The sequence below is a fragment of the Triplophysa rosa genome, linkage group LG12 (genome assembly GCF_024868665.1).
Source record: "Triplophysa rosa linkage group LG12, Trosa_1v2, whole genome shotgun sequence".
Lineage (NCBI taxonomy): Eukaryota > Metazoa > Chordata > Actinopteri > Cypriniformes > Nemacheilidae > Triplophysa > Triplophysa rosa.
The window spans coordinates 24,879,433-24,893,042 of NC_079901.1; the positions used below are offsets into that span (position 1 = coordinate 24,879,433).

The 13,610-nt window shown below is 39.3% G+C and overlaps 1 protein-coding gene across 2 annotated transcripts in view; it reads right to left on the minus strand.

Moving 5' to 3' along the window:
- The window catches only part of chst8 (carbohydrate (N-acetylgalactosamine 4-0) sulfotransferase 8), a 141,709-nt gene that overhangs the window by 106,081 nt on the left and 22,018 nt on the right, over positions 1-13,610 (minus strand). For both annotated transcript variants that reach the window (XM_057347669.1, XM_057347668.1), the window contains exon 2: positions 9,923-10,099. In XM_057347669.1, coding sequence (XP_057203652.1) covers positions 9,923-10,097 — 175 coding nt within the window. In that variant the 5' untranslated portion in view covers positions 10,098-10,099. The remainder of the gene's footprint in view (positions 1-9,922; positions 10,100-13,610) is intronic.

A 13,610-nucleotide genomic window follows, 5' to 3' on the forward strand; every position in this document is an offset into this window, starting at 1 on the left:
TTGTATATCCCGGTGGGGACCTAAACCTGAATGACACACCAACACATGGGGACTCGTGTCACCGTGGGGACCAAAATTGAGGTCCTCATGGGCACAAAAGCTAATAAATTGTACAGAACAATATTTTTTACAAATCTAAAAATGCAAAAAGTGTTCTATGATCTTTAGGTTTAGGGATAGGGTTAGGGATAGGGGATAGAATATACAGTTTGTACAGTATAAAAACATTACGCCTATGGACTGTCCCCACGGGGATAGTAAACCAGACATGTGTGTGTGTGTGTGTTTCAGATTTGATCTTTGGGATTGACCGCCTGTACAGCGATGAAATCTGATGTGTGTGATCAGACATATCTACATCAGTTTCCATAGTAATGACTGAAGCATGAGAACAGAGCCGAGAGACGCGCTCACATTACATCTGAGAGCAGCTGTCAGTGCACATCACTGGAAACACACACATCATGACGACACAACGTGTGTCAGAAATCACCGTGTTCACACATGTACAACATCCCAGCGTGCACGAGTCAACACACACCTGCAGAGTTTATTAGCGTGCAGCGGTTGGCATGACGATCTCATGTTCACCTGCTCGCATCACTTCTGCCTCACAGATGCATTTTAAAGATGCGTTTCACACAACACGTCCGTCATCTACACACACAATCTCTCTCTCTTTTATCAGCGCCTGTGTTTAAGTCTGAAGGGAGATGCACAGCGAGCTGCTCTTGAGCTTCACATCGCTGGGAAAAGAAGCGCTCTGTAGCGTCTCCACACCGAAGACGATTCTTCTCATTTCGTGGTTCTCACGGGCACCTGCCATGATGACAGACGCGTTTCCTGACAGCAAACCAAGTCCTCGGTCTATGAAGTCTACCCGATTCTCCCACGCTTCCACCTGTGAGCTATTCTTAAATCTGACAAAACAACTTCAAGTCAGACGGAAACACAACAAGCTGTTGAAACTTTTTTCAAATGAACACCGCGTCTTAGTAAACAAACTAAAACTCACTAGTCTGTTTTACACCTACACAAATCTCATCAGATTTAATTCACATTCCTCATTCAACCTCCTCGTGTCTAGAAGAAATAACTGAGATATTAATGCTTATGAGATCCAGTTTTAATTCACGAGAAACTCCGAAACCAAATGATTTTCTATCCACTGCGTCGAGTCATTCGTCCTTCTCGCGAGCAGAAATCTGTGCGTGTGTTTTGATGTTGTCAGCGTTTCATCAGATGTGACTCACGCGGCTCTGTTTTGGTGCTCATCTGGTCTCAAGGTCTCTCGTCCTCCACAGAGAGAGAGACAGACCAGAGAAGGCCAGTCGATGCTTTCATTCACTCTCATTCTCGTCTTGTGAAGCCATTATTAAAACTGTACTTCAGATGCAAATGAATTGAATATATAATTATGATCTTGTTCTGTTCTCATGCTAAAACACACAACACAATGAGAGCTATGACACAAAACCCTTCTTCATCCGACTGTCCATCACAACACAGCACCTGCAGAGAGAGACTCACTATAAACATTTCATCTTAGAAACGTGAAAATGCCCCGATCGTGTCACTAGGATTCTTTGAATGGAAAATGGCTTTAAAGGAACGTTGTGTTCGTCAAACACGTGACACACGAGAACCTGCGAGCTGGAGAAAGTGTGGAGTAACATTATACTGATGAAAGCAGCATGACTTGCAGATGGCTTTGTAATGACGCGCTGGCCGTCCTCTCTGCTGTGATTTAATTACATTAAGAGGAAGCTAAATTAGCTTTCACAAACATTGACAGATGGGGGGATTTACTGAAGCTCAGTGTGTCAGCGATCAAATTTACCTTCGGAGCCTCACACGGTTATTCTGAAGGTCCACCGCCGATCCCTTCGGCTGCTGCCACTTTTACTAATGAAACTCTCTGAAAAACACAAGTTGATCTGTTCTGCGGTGAATCCACAGCACGAGAGAAGAGTCCCTTTTCCTACATAAAGATCAAACCTATACATAAAAGGCGTTTTATATTATATTAAAATATTAAAATCAACATGACAGTGTGGTCATGGGTTTGCATAGGGTGCACCTTGCATGCACTGTAAACTCCTATAGACGGTTTCAAAGTGACAACATAAACTAACGTTACTGTGCATGCGCGCATTTGTGGACTGCCCTTAAAGGGGTGATATGACACTGCTGAAACAAATATTATGGTTTGTTTTAGATGTAATGCAATGTCTAAACACGATTTAAGGTTAAAAACTCTGTATTTTCCACACACCGTGCATGTTTGTAGCTCCTCTTTGCTCCGCCTCTCTGAAACGCGCAGATTTTTGACAAAGCCCATGGCTCTGAAAAGCGAGGTGTGCTATGATTGGCCAGTTGACCAGTGCGTAGTGATTGGTCGAATACTGCAAGCGTGTGACGGAAATGTAACGCCTCTGACCATATTTGGAACATCAGGTTCCTCTTCAATTGTGCTGACAGGTACGCCCACCTTACTTGCGTATACATTTTGGGCGGTCTTAGTCAAATCAGACCACCAACTGACGTAGATTTGTGGGGGTGTGGCTACACGAGGCGTTTCAGGCAGGTCTGGGTGAGCATTTGCTTTTACATAGAATGACTCTTTTGTTCCCACACTTTCATTTCTGCAATTTTACGTGTCTAATACATGCATGAGCGACTTATAACACACCAAAGACACAGAAAAACACGTGTTCGCGCCATATGACCCCTTTAACTTCCGGTACACATTCACAAACAATGGGCACTGTGCATAAGCTTAGTGACGAACTTCCGGTGTTGTCAGAGGCCGGGATATCAGTTTCCGGTTTAATTTCTAAAACGACTCAACATACCTAAACAACAACTGGGGAAAACCACATCTCTGTCAAATTTTACTTAATAATCTTACTTAATAAGTAATAAACACTAGCTGTTGTCAAAAGAACAAGCCGTTGTTCCACTGATTTGCTGAATCACGTCACACGTTTTCTCCTCCATAGAAGTCCATTATAGAGAAACAGCGCAAACTGAGAACATAAAATGTGTCTGATATCATGCTGCTGTTTGATATCAGTGATAAAAAATATTTAATAATTTGGTTTATTCATTTTAGAAATTAAACCGGAAACTGATATCCTGACCTCTGACAACATAGGAAGTTCATCACTATGCTTATGCACAGAGCACATAGAGTGCCTGGAGATTATTTCTAATAACAATCAAAAGAAACCAAGAAGAAGCGTTAGCCCGTGTTCACACTTAACTTCTTTTTTGAGAAGAAAAAGTTGACCAAGGTGCTTTTTTAGAAAAAAAAGCTGGCAGCGTTTGGTTACAAACAGCAGCCGTACGCCATGACTTCGTCGTCAGCGTCTGTGCACGAAGGCATCCCAGAGAAACAGATAGGCAGCGTAACGGAAATCTATTTGAATTACAAACAGAGAGCGTCTTTGCAATAACTAATCACATATTTAAAAACTACAGTACTAAGTTCTCGCTAGAAATGCAATCAGAAGTTGTTCAAGTGAAAACTAAACTTACATTTATACAGCCTTCTCGACCAAACACGTTCCTTGCATGTTGTTATGGAAACGACAGGTCTCTGTCATTGGTTAGCTGGGAAAAAGGAGCTTGACGTAGGGCATTTTTTTCAGAAAGGCTGAACTTTTTTTTGAAAACACGGTTTACTCCATAAGATTATAATGTAAAATAGTCGCTAGCAGCTTCAAAAAAGAATTCAAGTGTGAACACGGGCTTACTTGGCTAAACTTGTCTCTCCAATATTTTTAATTTAGCCTGCGATACCAAGCTCAACCACTAGATGTCAGTGTACCATATGGTTTCTTTAAATGCGACCAAATTACAGGACCCATTCAACAAATTTTTATTTAATACAATTATTATACAATAAAATAATAACATAAATCAATATTAACATAAATTAAATAAAATAGTTATACACTAGCCAAACTAGCCGGAAGTTCAAACATCCAGTCCCGGCGCGCGCCTGCGATGAAACGTTCTACAGATCTCCAATTTATTACATGTTAAAAAATATATATTTTTGTTTTAATAAAATGTAACCTTGGGAGCTAAAGAAAGCGCTATAAATGAGTTTGATCAGAGCAGGTAGCATTAAATGTAACATCTCATCTCATAACAATCTCGTATTACGTAGTATTCCTGTGCTCGATACACTCCCCCAGCGATCGGACAGGTTTCGGAAAGTTTTTTTCAAACATATAAAACTGTTTTGTAAAAAAATTTCTTAGTCCCTTATTGGACAATTCTCCCAGAAAAGCACGCGGCACGCCCACGCAGCCGCAAGGAGAGGAGGAGCATGCGCAGACGTCACTTTCACTTGTGTGCAGGAGAGAGAGAGAGAGAGAGAGAGAGAGAAGTTCAGGTGTTTGTTTGTTCACTGCATTTGGGTGATGAATGTTATATAAACGGTGGATATAACGCTGGATTTGGAGATGGTTTTAAACTAATACATGGAGCCGTCCCAGCGCTAAAAGATGCCGGACATGAACCGCATGCGGTGAGTGAAACTGATGTCTGTGTTTTGTTGGCAATGGGTGCGCACGTGCTTTAGTTCAGCGTACTAATCGTACAGCTGTATTGATCTTTTATAAATGTGATCAAACTAAATACTCTGAAGATACTAAGTATGCAATACTACTCTATAGGTACTCAAGAGTAATATGAGATTGGCAGAAACCACGTGTGTTAGGGTCGCTTTAAGCGTGGAGCCGTTTCAAATAAAACAAATCTGATTTTGTCTAACTTGTTGTGTTTTATGTACAGATGAGAAGTAAACAGAGCGTCTCTGTGGATTACAGGCTTGTATCTGAAGAAAGTCAATAGCAGGTCCCTGAATAATGATAGGAACAGTGTTTTAAAGGAGCAGTGTGTTTGTTAATGATGTGAAACACAAGATCTGTGTGAACCTGAAGGCTGGACTGACGACACATCTCTGCCACACAATGCAAAAACTGACATGTAAGAAAGTCTAAAGGTCTTGGAAAGTACATTTGATTTTTTGTCATTAAAGAGTAACTATTACAAAGTCCTTAAAATGATATTTCATGCGGAGTGTATTGTTGCTGTGTGTGAATGTAAGCGGTCTGTCAAGTTGTAAAGCCGAAAGTGAACGAATAACAAAGTTATTGGCTTGAGAAAAAAGGAGTCGACTCTGAATCACTCGAACGAGTCGTCTGTCGTTCTCATTTCAGTTCCGGGTCAGATTTGCGTCACTGCGTGTAATGACTGCACTGCACGCAGTAGACCAATCACAGCACACTAGACCATCTGACCAATCAGATCAGAGTAGGCTGACAGAAAAGAGGCGATTAGACAGATGAATCGCCAAACGAATCATTTGCCTATTATTAGAAAATGGAAGTGTTTTTACAGCGTGTATGTAGGTAAACTTGTTGTTGGACACTCTGTAAACCAAACCAGCACCTTAAAAATCACAAAATATTTATTCTTGAAAGATAAATAAGCACATTGCTATAATGGATGATAGATCTGAATTGGTTTTAGAAACATACCACATATTTGAAATGCTTTGAAATTGAAGTTGCTGTGCAAAGACCTCACTTTGGATAAGTTGTTTTAGATACATGCTTCTGCTAAATGAACCTAAATTCATCTATATACGTATGTCATCTATATAATCATCTATATTTGTGACCCTGGATCACAAAACCAGTCATATGTAGCTAAAAAAACATCGTCTGGGTCAAAATGATCCATTTTTAGTCTATGCAAAAAATCATTAGGACATAGGTGTAATTTGTGGGTGGACGGGTGGGTCATGTCACCACCACTTTTTTCCAAAGTCAATTTTGTCCCCACCACTTATTGGAAGAAATAAAAAATACGGCGTGTCTATTTACCGTGCAAGTAGCCCGCTTTGTAAGCAGAGTCTATTTATACTAACTCCACCCATCAGGTTTAGATTGGAATAGACAAAGTGTAAGAAAGGCACACGATAGCATGTGTTACCTACTTCATGTCGTCGTGGGTTCGGGACTGCTGTTTGCTGAACTTTTCCCTTTCACATATCAGATTGTAAAGGTATTTATTTTTCATAAAATGATGAAAATATTTGAAAATGGCTGTTCAAGTCATACATGTACCAAACATTTTGCGCTTAATTGCACTTTGGTGCTATTATATATTCGTCCTTATTGTTCTCGACATGCGGTAGCTATCGTCTATTGCAAGATTAATTACATTTTGATACTTGATAGAAAACTCCAATAAATGGAAAAAGTCACAACTTTGTAGTTTCATGAGTTCAAAACAAAATTTAGAAAGTTTGTTGTATATTTGTAGCCTATCAGGCAATGCCCGTAGTAATTAGTGAAAATAAGATTTTTTAAAGATATTATTTTCCATCTGTTTCCCCTGTATACTTGAATGTTTGTCCTTATTAGCAGGGGGTTGTCAAACACCAAATTTTTAACATGGGGAAAACACACATTCGTTTCAGTAGTTTTTATTTTATCACGAATTAATACGTTTAATTACGTACGGCAACAGCCATCCTTACATATAATAAAGCACAACATGCTTTAAATGATCTACTGATGAAAACATGATATAGTTTAAAACAAATGGAAGCAGATCTGATGTGTGATGTGAAAATTTAGAATAGTGAGTTCAGCGGATTCGAACCTGCTTCACGGCAGTGTCAATATTACTTGTTATGCGTCTTTCGCACCAACGTTACACCACTGAAGTCGTTGATAAAGCGGTGCAGTTTTTATACTGTTTTCTGGAGGAGGAGTCACCTACATGTTTCGCGCTTGTGACGCCCATGAATATTCCCAACGAGTTATTACAGAAACAATTTATTAAAGTATTGTTTGTGTCGTCTTTGTCCCCACCACTTTTCAAAACTAAGTTACGCCACTGCATTAGGATGTTAAGTAAACATCGTGTTTCGTGAAGATATTTTGTGAACTTACATAAATACGTCCGCGATGCTGCTGTTTTTGGGATTGTATTCCCCAAACATCCCAAGGTCCCCGACAGCATAAAAGCAACCTGACTCCAGCGCTGAAGTGTTCCTCATTCTGATTGGCTGCGGTTGATCTCGGCACCCGGGCCGCACACAAGAGCCGGCGCTCGTGATTATCCGCGAGCGATCCGTCACTCTGGCTAACAGAGTCGTTAGAGAAAGCGTTTGACCTCACGAGACAGGGGAGCTTGTGTTTGTCTGAGAAGAATCTGAGCTCTTTAACAATGAAGTTCAATGAATGCAATTCACAGGAATGAAACATCTCTGGTCCTTCAGAAGGCCGCGGCTCATCTCTGCTTTGTGACTGAAGCTTGTCCTGCTGAGCGCGAGAAATCAGCTCTTAACCACAACGCTGTCAGACGCGCGGGAAACGCACTCTGCTCCCAATTTTGTCGGTAATTTCTCTCCGCTGCCGGAGCCGCCGGCGATGCCGTTCCCATGGCGATTCATCTCTCAATTGTCCTTAAACAATTATTTGCGTTAAAGATGAGACGAAACGACGGGAGTAAAAGCTTCGCTCTTTAAACTGATGCCGTGGGTTTGATTTCAACAACGGGAAAATATGCCTTCAGCACGAGTCAAACAAACACAACCTTGAACAACTAACTAAAACACCAAATGACACTTAAAGTGTTACGATCTGCGGTGAGAATGTGTTTGTAAAGCTGTTTGTTTGAATAAGCCTCCATCTAATGTAGGGTCAATACAGTGTCTATTTTTTATTAGTAGTGTCGATAAATACTTTTATACAATCTGCAGCTTGACTCTAGTGATAAAAGAAGTGGCGGGTTCAGTCTGAAAGCTTTTATATAACCTTCATCCAGTCGAACAGCAGTTCCTGAGCTCCGGGTGAGAGCAGCTTCACAATCCTCTCAGCACGTCACCATATAATCCTCTCCTTTCTTTTACTTTCTTTATTGAGAATATCTCAATATATATATCTCAATATCTCTATAAATATTATAGTTTAAAAACACTATCACAGCAAATGCGTCTTTTTGTTCGTGTCTAAGGCGATGCAGAGACACATTTGACCACAATAAAGAAATATTTCTGTAAAAAACGACTCTGTCAGTGGGCAGTGTGTCACAGGTTTGTTAGGGAATCTTCGTGGCGACTCGCCATAGACTTCGATGATTTTTATACTGAGATGGGTTTGTTTTACACACCTTTCTGCATCTTTACATCCGTTTACACGAGACCGTTTTCAAGTGAAAACGCAAAAAAATTGGCGCCGTTTTCCAAGAACGATGACGTCATACGCATGCGTATTTAATGTTTCGTCTTTAGACATGCGCGAGTATTCCCCAAACAATAATGGCGGCGTCCGTGCAGCATGTTCGTGCCGCGTGACATACATATTATCATTTCTCCAGCAAAAAGTAGATTTACTGCACCACCACAACCGGCGGAAACATAGTGTTTATATGCACACTACTATAAACACACATACACGTTGACAAAGTGTATTAAAGACGCTTTTAGATTGAAACAATGTATGCGGATGTGGACAAGGATATAGGGTTTCTTTAGGCCCGATTCACATTTCGTGTCTTTTCCGCGCCTATATTCGTTATTTTAAATGTAGACCCGCGCAAATAGGGGGTGGCACACAGCGCCATCCACTGGCATGGCATGCATATTACAGCGTTTTTTGTTGTTTTCCCGGATCCATGTAAATGCAGATCGTTTTTCAAAAACCCCAAAGAAAAACTTTTCCCTTTTTTATCGTGTAAACGTTCTCTTAAAAAACATAATTTAGTTTGTTTAATAATCCGTTTGAATCACGTGGGCCGCTGGCTGATACTGATCTCAAACAAGACCACACATCCAAACACACAACACTCAGCTGGACTCTAGTTAAATCAATAAAACATTTAGTTTTTCCTCTCACTAAAGCAAGGAACTGAACGCACCACATTTATATTTTTAGAGGCAAATCACTGTGAAATAAATCTGGTGATTCTTGTCAAGAGTAACATGATTATTTGAAAAACGTGCCACTTCAACCGCAGCCTGTCTCTTTAAAAAATACATCAGTCAACATGATGTCAGCAAACCCTCCACATTTTTGACAGACAGTTTCTGATTGGCTAAAAGAGTATGACCCGCTACCCAACATCACTGTTGGTCCCGGAAGAACATTTCTGTCAACCAATCAGATTGTAGAATTAGGTTTAGGGCCTGTGTTAGATTTAGTTTTATGACTTTGTTTCTGATCTTATTTTTATATGATTTTTTTGTAATAAGTTGTGGTTAGGGTTTGAGTTATGGGTAGCATTAATGGTTTTACTGGTTCCAGGACCAACAAAACAAGTATCTGTCAGGTAGACACAATCCTATTAAGAAGACGCACAACACACACATTTCACAACAGAAGATGGTTCAGGTAAAGCAGGTGTGAATGTCTTTATGAATGCTCACGACTGCTGAAGTTGTTTTCAATCTGGTGTGCTGTTGTTCTTGTGAACACGTCAGAAATACGGCACACAAAACATGCCTGTTGATGTTACATGTCAACAGTGACAAAGTCAGACGGTCACAGATAACAGAATGTTCAACAGAATTCAACAAGCCAGCGCTGAAGTGATGAAGGCAGAATGCATGAAATTACAATCTAAGAACGGTCTGAACCTTTAAACAATTAAAAGCAAACAAATAAACCAAAAAAGCTTAGTGCTTTTGACACATTTTAAAACAACTTAACTTGCCATTAGCCCTAGAAAGCAAACTTGAACTGCAAAAAATCCTGACAGTGTTTAAAGGTACTCCGTATCAACCAGAGTAATGAAACTCTGTACATAACCTTAGAAATGATGATCCTCCTGAGAAAACACATCAGCAGCTGTGATTTCGTTTGTGAGCGACTATGATGTTGTTGATTCTTACCTGGAGTTTGTTGTATGACCATGTCTGAGAGATCCTGCAGGTGAATGAAGAGCACCAGACCTCCGACTGCAAACAGCAGCAGAAAGCAGAACGGACAGGGCAGCTTACAGACAGACACCCGTAACCTCCTCCGGCCCCGCAGAGCATCTACCATCTTACAATCTATAAAGAACATCACTGCGGAGAGAGAGAGAGAGAGAGAGAGAGAGAGAGAGAGAGAGAGAGAGAGGGAGAGAGATTAAACTATACTCTATTTCTGTTTTTATATATTTACATATATTATAAACCACTTGAAGTTGCACTACATACATCACACTTTAATTTATTTTATAACTATAATTATCTTTTCGTTTGTATACTTGCACTATTTGTACGCAGCCCAGGTGCAAATGCTTTGGCAATATGAATGTACATTTTGTCATGCCAATAAAGCACACTTAAATTGAAATTGAGAGAGAGAGAGACTTGACTTTTACATAGTTTTTATTAATTTAGAAAAACATGCCATAAAAGTCAATAAGAACCTTTTACTTAAAACAAACAAAAGAAACATTTCTTCATAAATTCATTAAAAGACATTTGGATAAAAACTTTAATTCTCATCAGATGCACACAAAAAATTATTAAAGCCCCACAAATGAAAAAAATATTCAACATTATGTGTAAGGCTATAATAAGCATGCTCTATTGTTAGTCTTTTTTTTTACAAAACATTTTGTCAATATAGTAGGATCAATGCACCCTTAACAGGGAGAGAGAGAGAGAATTAGATCAGAATCCATCACCTTTAGAAATGAAGCTGTAATAATCGTACACACACATTTATCAAGCCGAGTTAATAACAGAGAGACTCGATGTGTTAGCACATTCATATACATTTTCACACTGGATGAGGACAGAGGGAAAAAATGCAAAATACAAATAATAAACTAAAAATGAGTGAAAAATATCTACACTTACAGGATAGTACAATGGAAAGGATGATTGAATTTTACCACATGTCCAGTTAAACTCGACTGTATTTTACTGCACATTCATCTGTCACGTGGTAGAAACCAAACAGATGGCAAAAAAAACACGAACAAAACTACACAAGGTGCAAGAAAACATAACCCAACAGTGATTTGAAATATGGTTGTTTGTGTGTTTTGTGTGGCGAGATTTGAGCTGCTGAAGGCTTGATGCCATCAAAGTGTAATTTCACACAATAAACAACTTTGGTAGTGCGTCGAGTTTCCACCAGACGTCTAATGTAAAATCTGTGTCCTAAAGCTAAACCAGCTGAGGAGAACTTGTGTCGAGCATCAGATCTGAAGTAATGAAGTCCAAATACACCGCCGGTGGAGAGCAGGACACTACACATGCATCAGATCCTTAAAGGCTCTTTTCTTTCTCTGTTAAAATAAAGGTTTGATTTCTCAAACACACCAAATTGATGAACCTTCAGACAACATCTGTTCTTTTATAAATCAAGTAAAGAACCTGTAAGTCATAAATGAACAAATGTTTGATGAGAAATCTTTGAGTTCATATTAAGAGAATCATATTGACTTTGATCGCAGACTTGCTCAGTTCTCTTCTCAAACTCTTATGACATAGACATCAGGAGAAACATCATGAGACTTTCCCTGTTCTCGCCATTTAATCTTTTGATGTCTAGGAGACATAATTTAGAAATTAAGGAGATATTTATTTTTAATGGGATACACAGGACATAAAGCAGAATATGATGTGTTCCGGTGGTGGAGCAGGAGTGTGGTTGTGTGTAATTTTGTCATTTTTACAGAGAGGATTAATATTCCACAGCAGAATGAGGCTTGTTAGGGAGTGAGTCTCATTAGAGAAGCTGTCACAGCATTTGACACACCACCTGAAATATATATGAGAGAGAGAGAGAGAGAGACCACCTACACCTAAAGACGATGGTGATATCATCTCTCAGATAATGAGAAACTGCATCAGTAAGAATGTTCACTGGAGGATGTTGCCGTAGTGATCATCTGGCCACATACAACACATCAACAAATAAGCATAAATTGTAAAATGGGTATTTTGTACAGATTAAAGCAACAATGCTTGAGCATTGAAAAAAGAGAGAGATGTCAATCAGAGACTGCTTGACATCAGACAAAAGTCATAACTTATAAAACAAGGTCTGCACTCTCTTCCTGTCTTTTCATAAGTTTAAAATAAGTTAAAATAAGTTTATTCTTGTGAATTCAGCTCCACACTTTCAGAATCAAACTGGTTAATTTTACATTCTGAGACATCCACGGGTGAGGTTTATCTGCGAGTGTGTCCGTAGGTGCGCGCGCGTGTGTGTGTGTGTGTGTGCGTGCGTGCGTGCGTGCGTGTGCGTGTGCGTGCGTGCGTGCGTGCGTGCGTGCGTGCGTGCGTGCGTGCGTGTGTGCGTGTGCGTGTGTGTGTGCTTTGCGTCATTGATGCTTTGGGATTTGACCCACTCTTCACACTCATTGAACATGATCATCTGCAATAGAGTTTCATTACACTGAGAGCAGGTTTTCATTCAATCAGCTCTCTTGTTAAAAGGAATGCATCGTGTTGTGATGTGTGGCTTGTGTGTGTGTATTCAGCCTCCAATTGATTTCCAATACATTGCTTTTTTAAAAACACAATCAAAAACCCTCTAAAGAAAAAACATCCATCGTCCTTCAACAACAGTAAAAGCTCAAGATTTGAACGAATACACCACAAAATAAATAATAAATACCAAGCATTTTACAGCTATTTTGGTCTTATTTTCCTGTTGCATCATCTAAGCCTTACACTAAATAGCGGCGCTAAAAAGAGTTCGCAGAAAAACTTGGGGCTTTCTGCCTCAAAGAAGGTTCTTATAAAAAACATTACTTTATTAACTTGACCTGAAGAACCTGTTTCTGTTTCTGCTAAAATATTTTTTTGTGCAAAAGGTTTTTTGTTTTCTTTGAAAGATCGTAGAATAATAAACTATGTCAAAGAATCGGAAATAAAATCGTAGGGAAATAAAATCTAAAAGGGAAAAATGTTGAAATCAAGACTAAATTATTTTCTAGTGGGGTGAGAAATACTGTTATGTATTTATGTCCAGGGTTATTATCGTGAACTAAACCTAATAAATCAATTCTGTTGATTAAAAACAATTTCAATATAGGCAATAGTGAAATGTTTATGTTAAGGCACTATAATTCTTAAATAGAAAAAAATTAAACAAAATAAATGAAACTTATACAGCAATATAAAAAATAAATAAAGCGCATAATTAAAATGCTACAAATTAATTTTATTAGCAAGAAAACTAAAAAGAAAAGCACATTTAAAATATTATCAAAACTACAATAAACAAACAAATAAATGCTTATTACTATTAAACTTGTGTTGCACCTGTTTGCAATAATGCCATGTATTGTAATGTGTGTTTTATAATATAATTATTTCTCTTTTATTCCACGTGACCCACAAGGTTACTCAAATCCCTTTCATTCACCGCACACATACGTACGCACACAGACACATGCACAAACACACATGCAGGCACACACAAACGCACACACACGCGCAGGCACACACGCAGGCACACGCAAACACACGCACACACACACACGCAGGCACACACAAACAAACGCACACACACAAGCAGGCACACACACACATACGCAGGCACAAACACACGCACGCACACACACACACA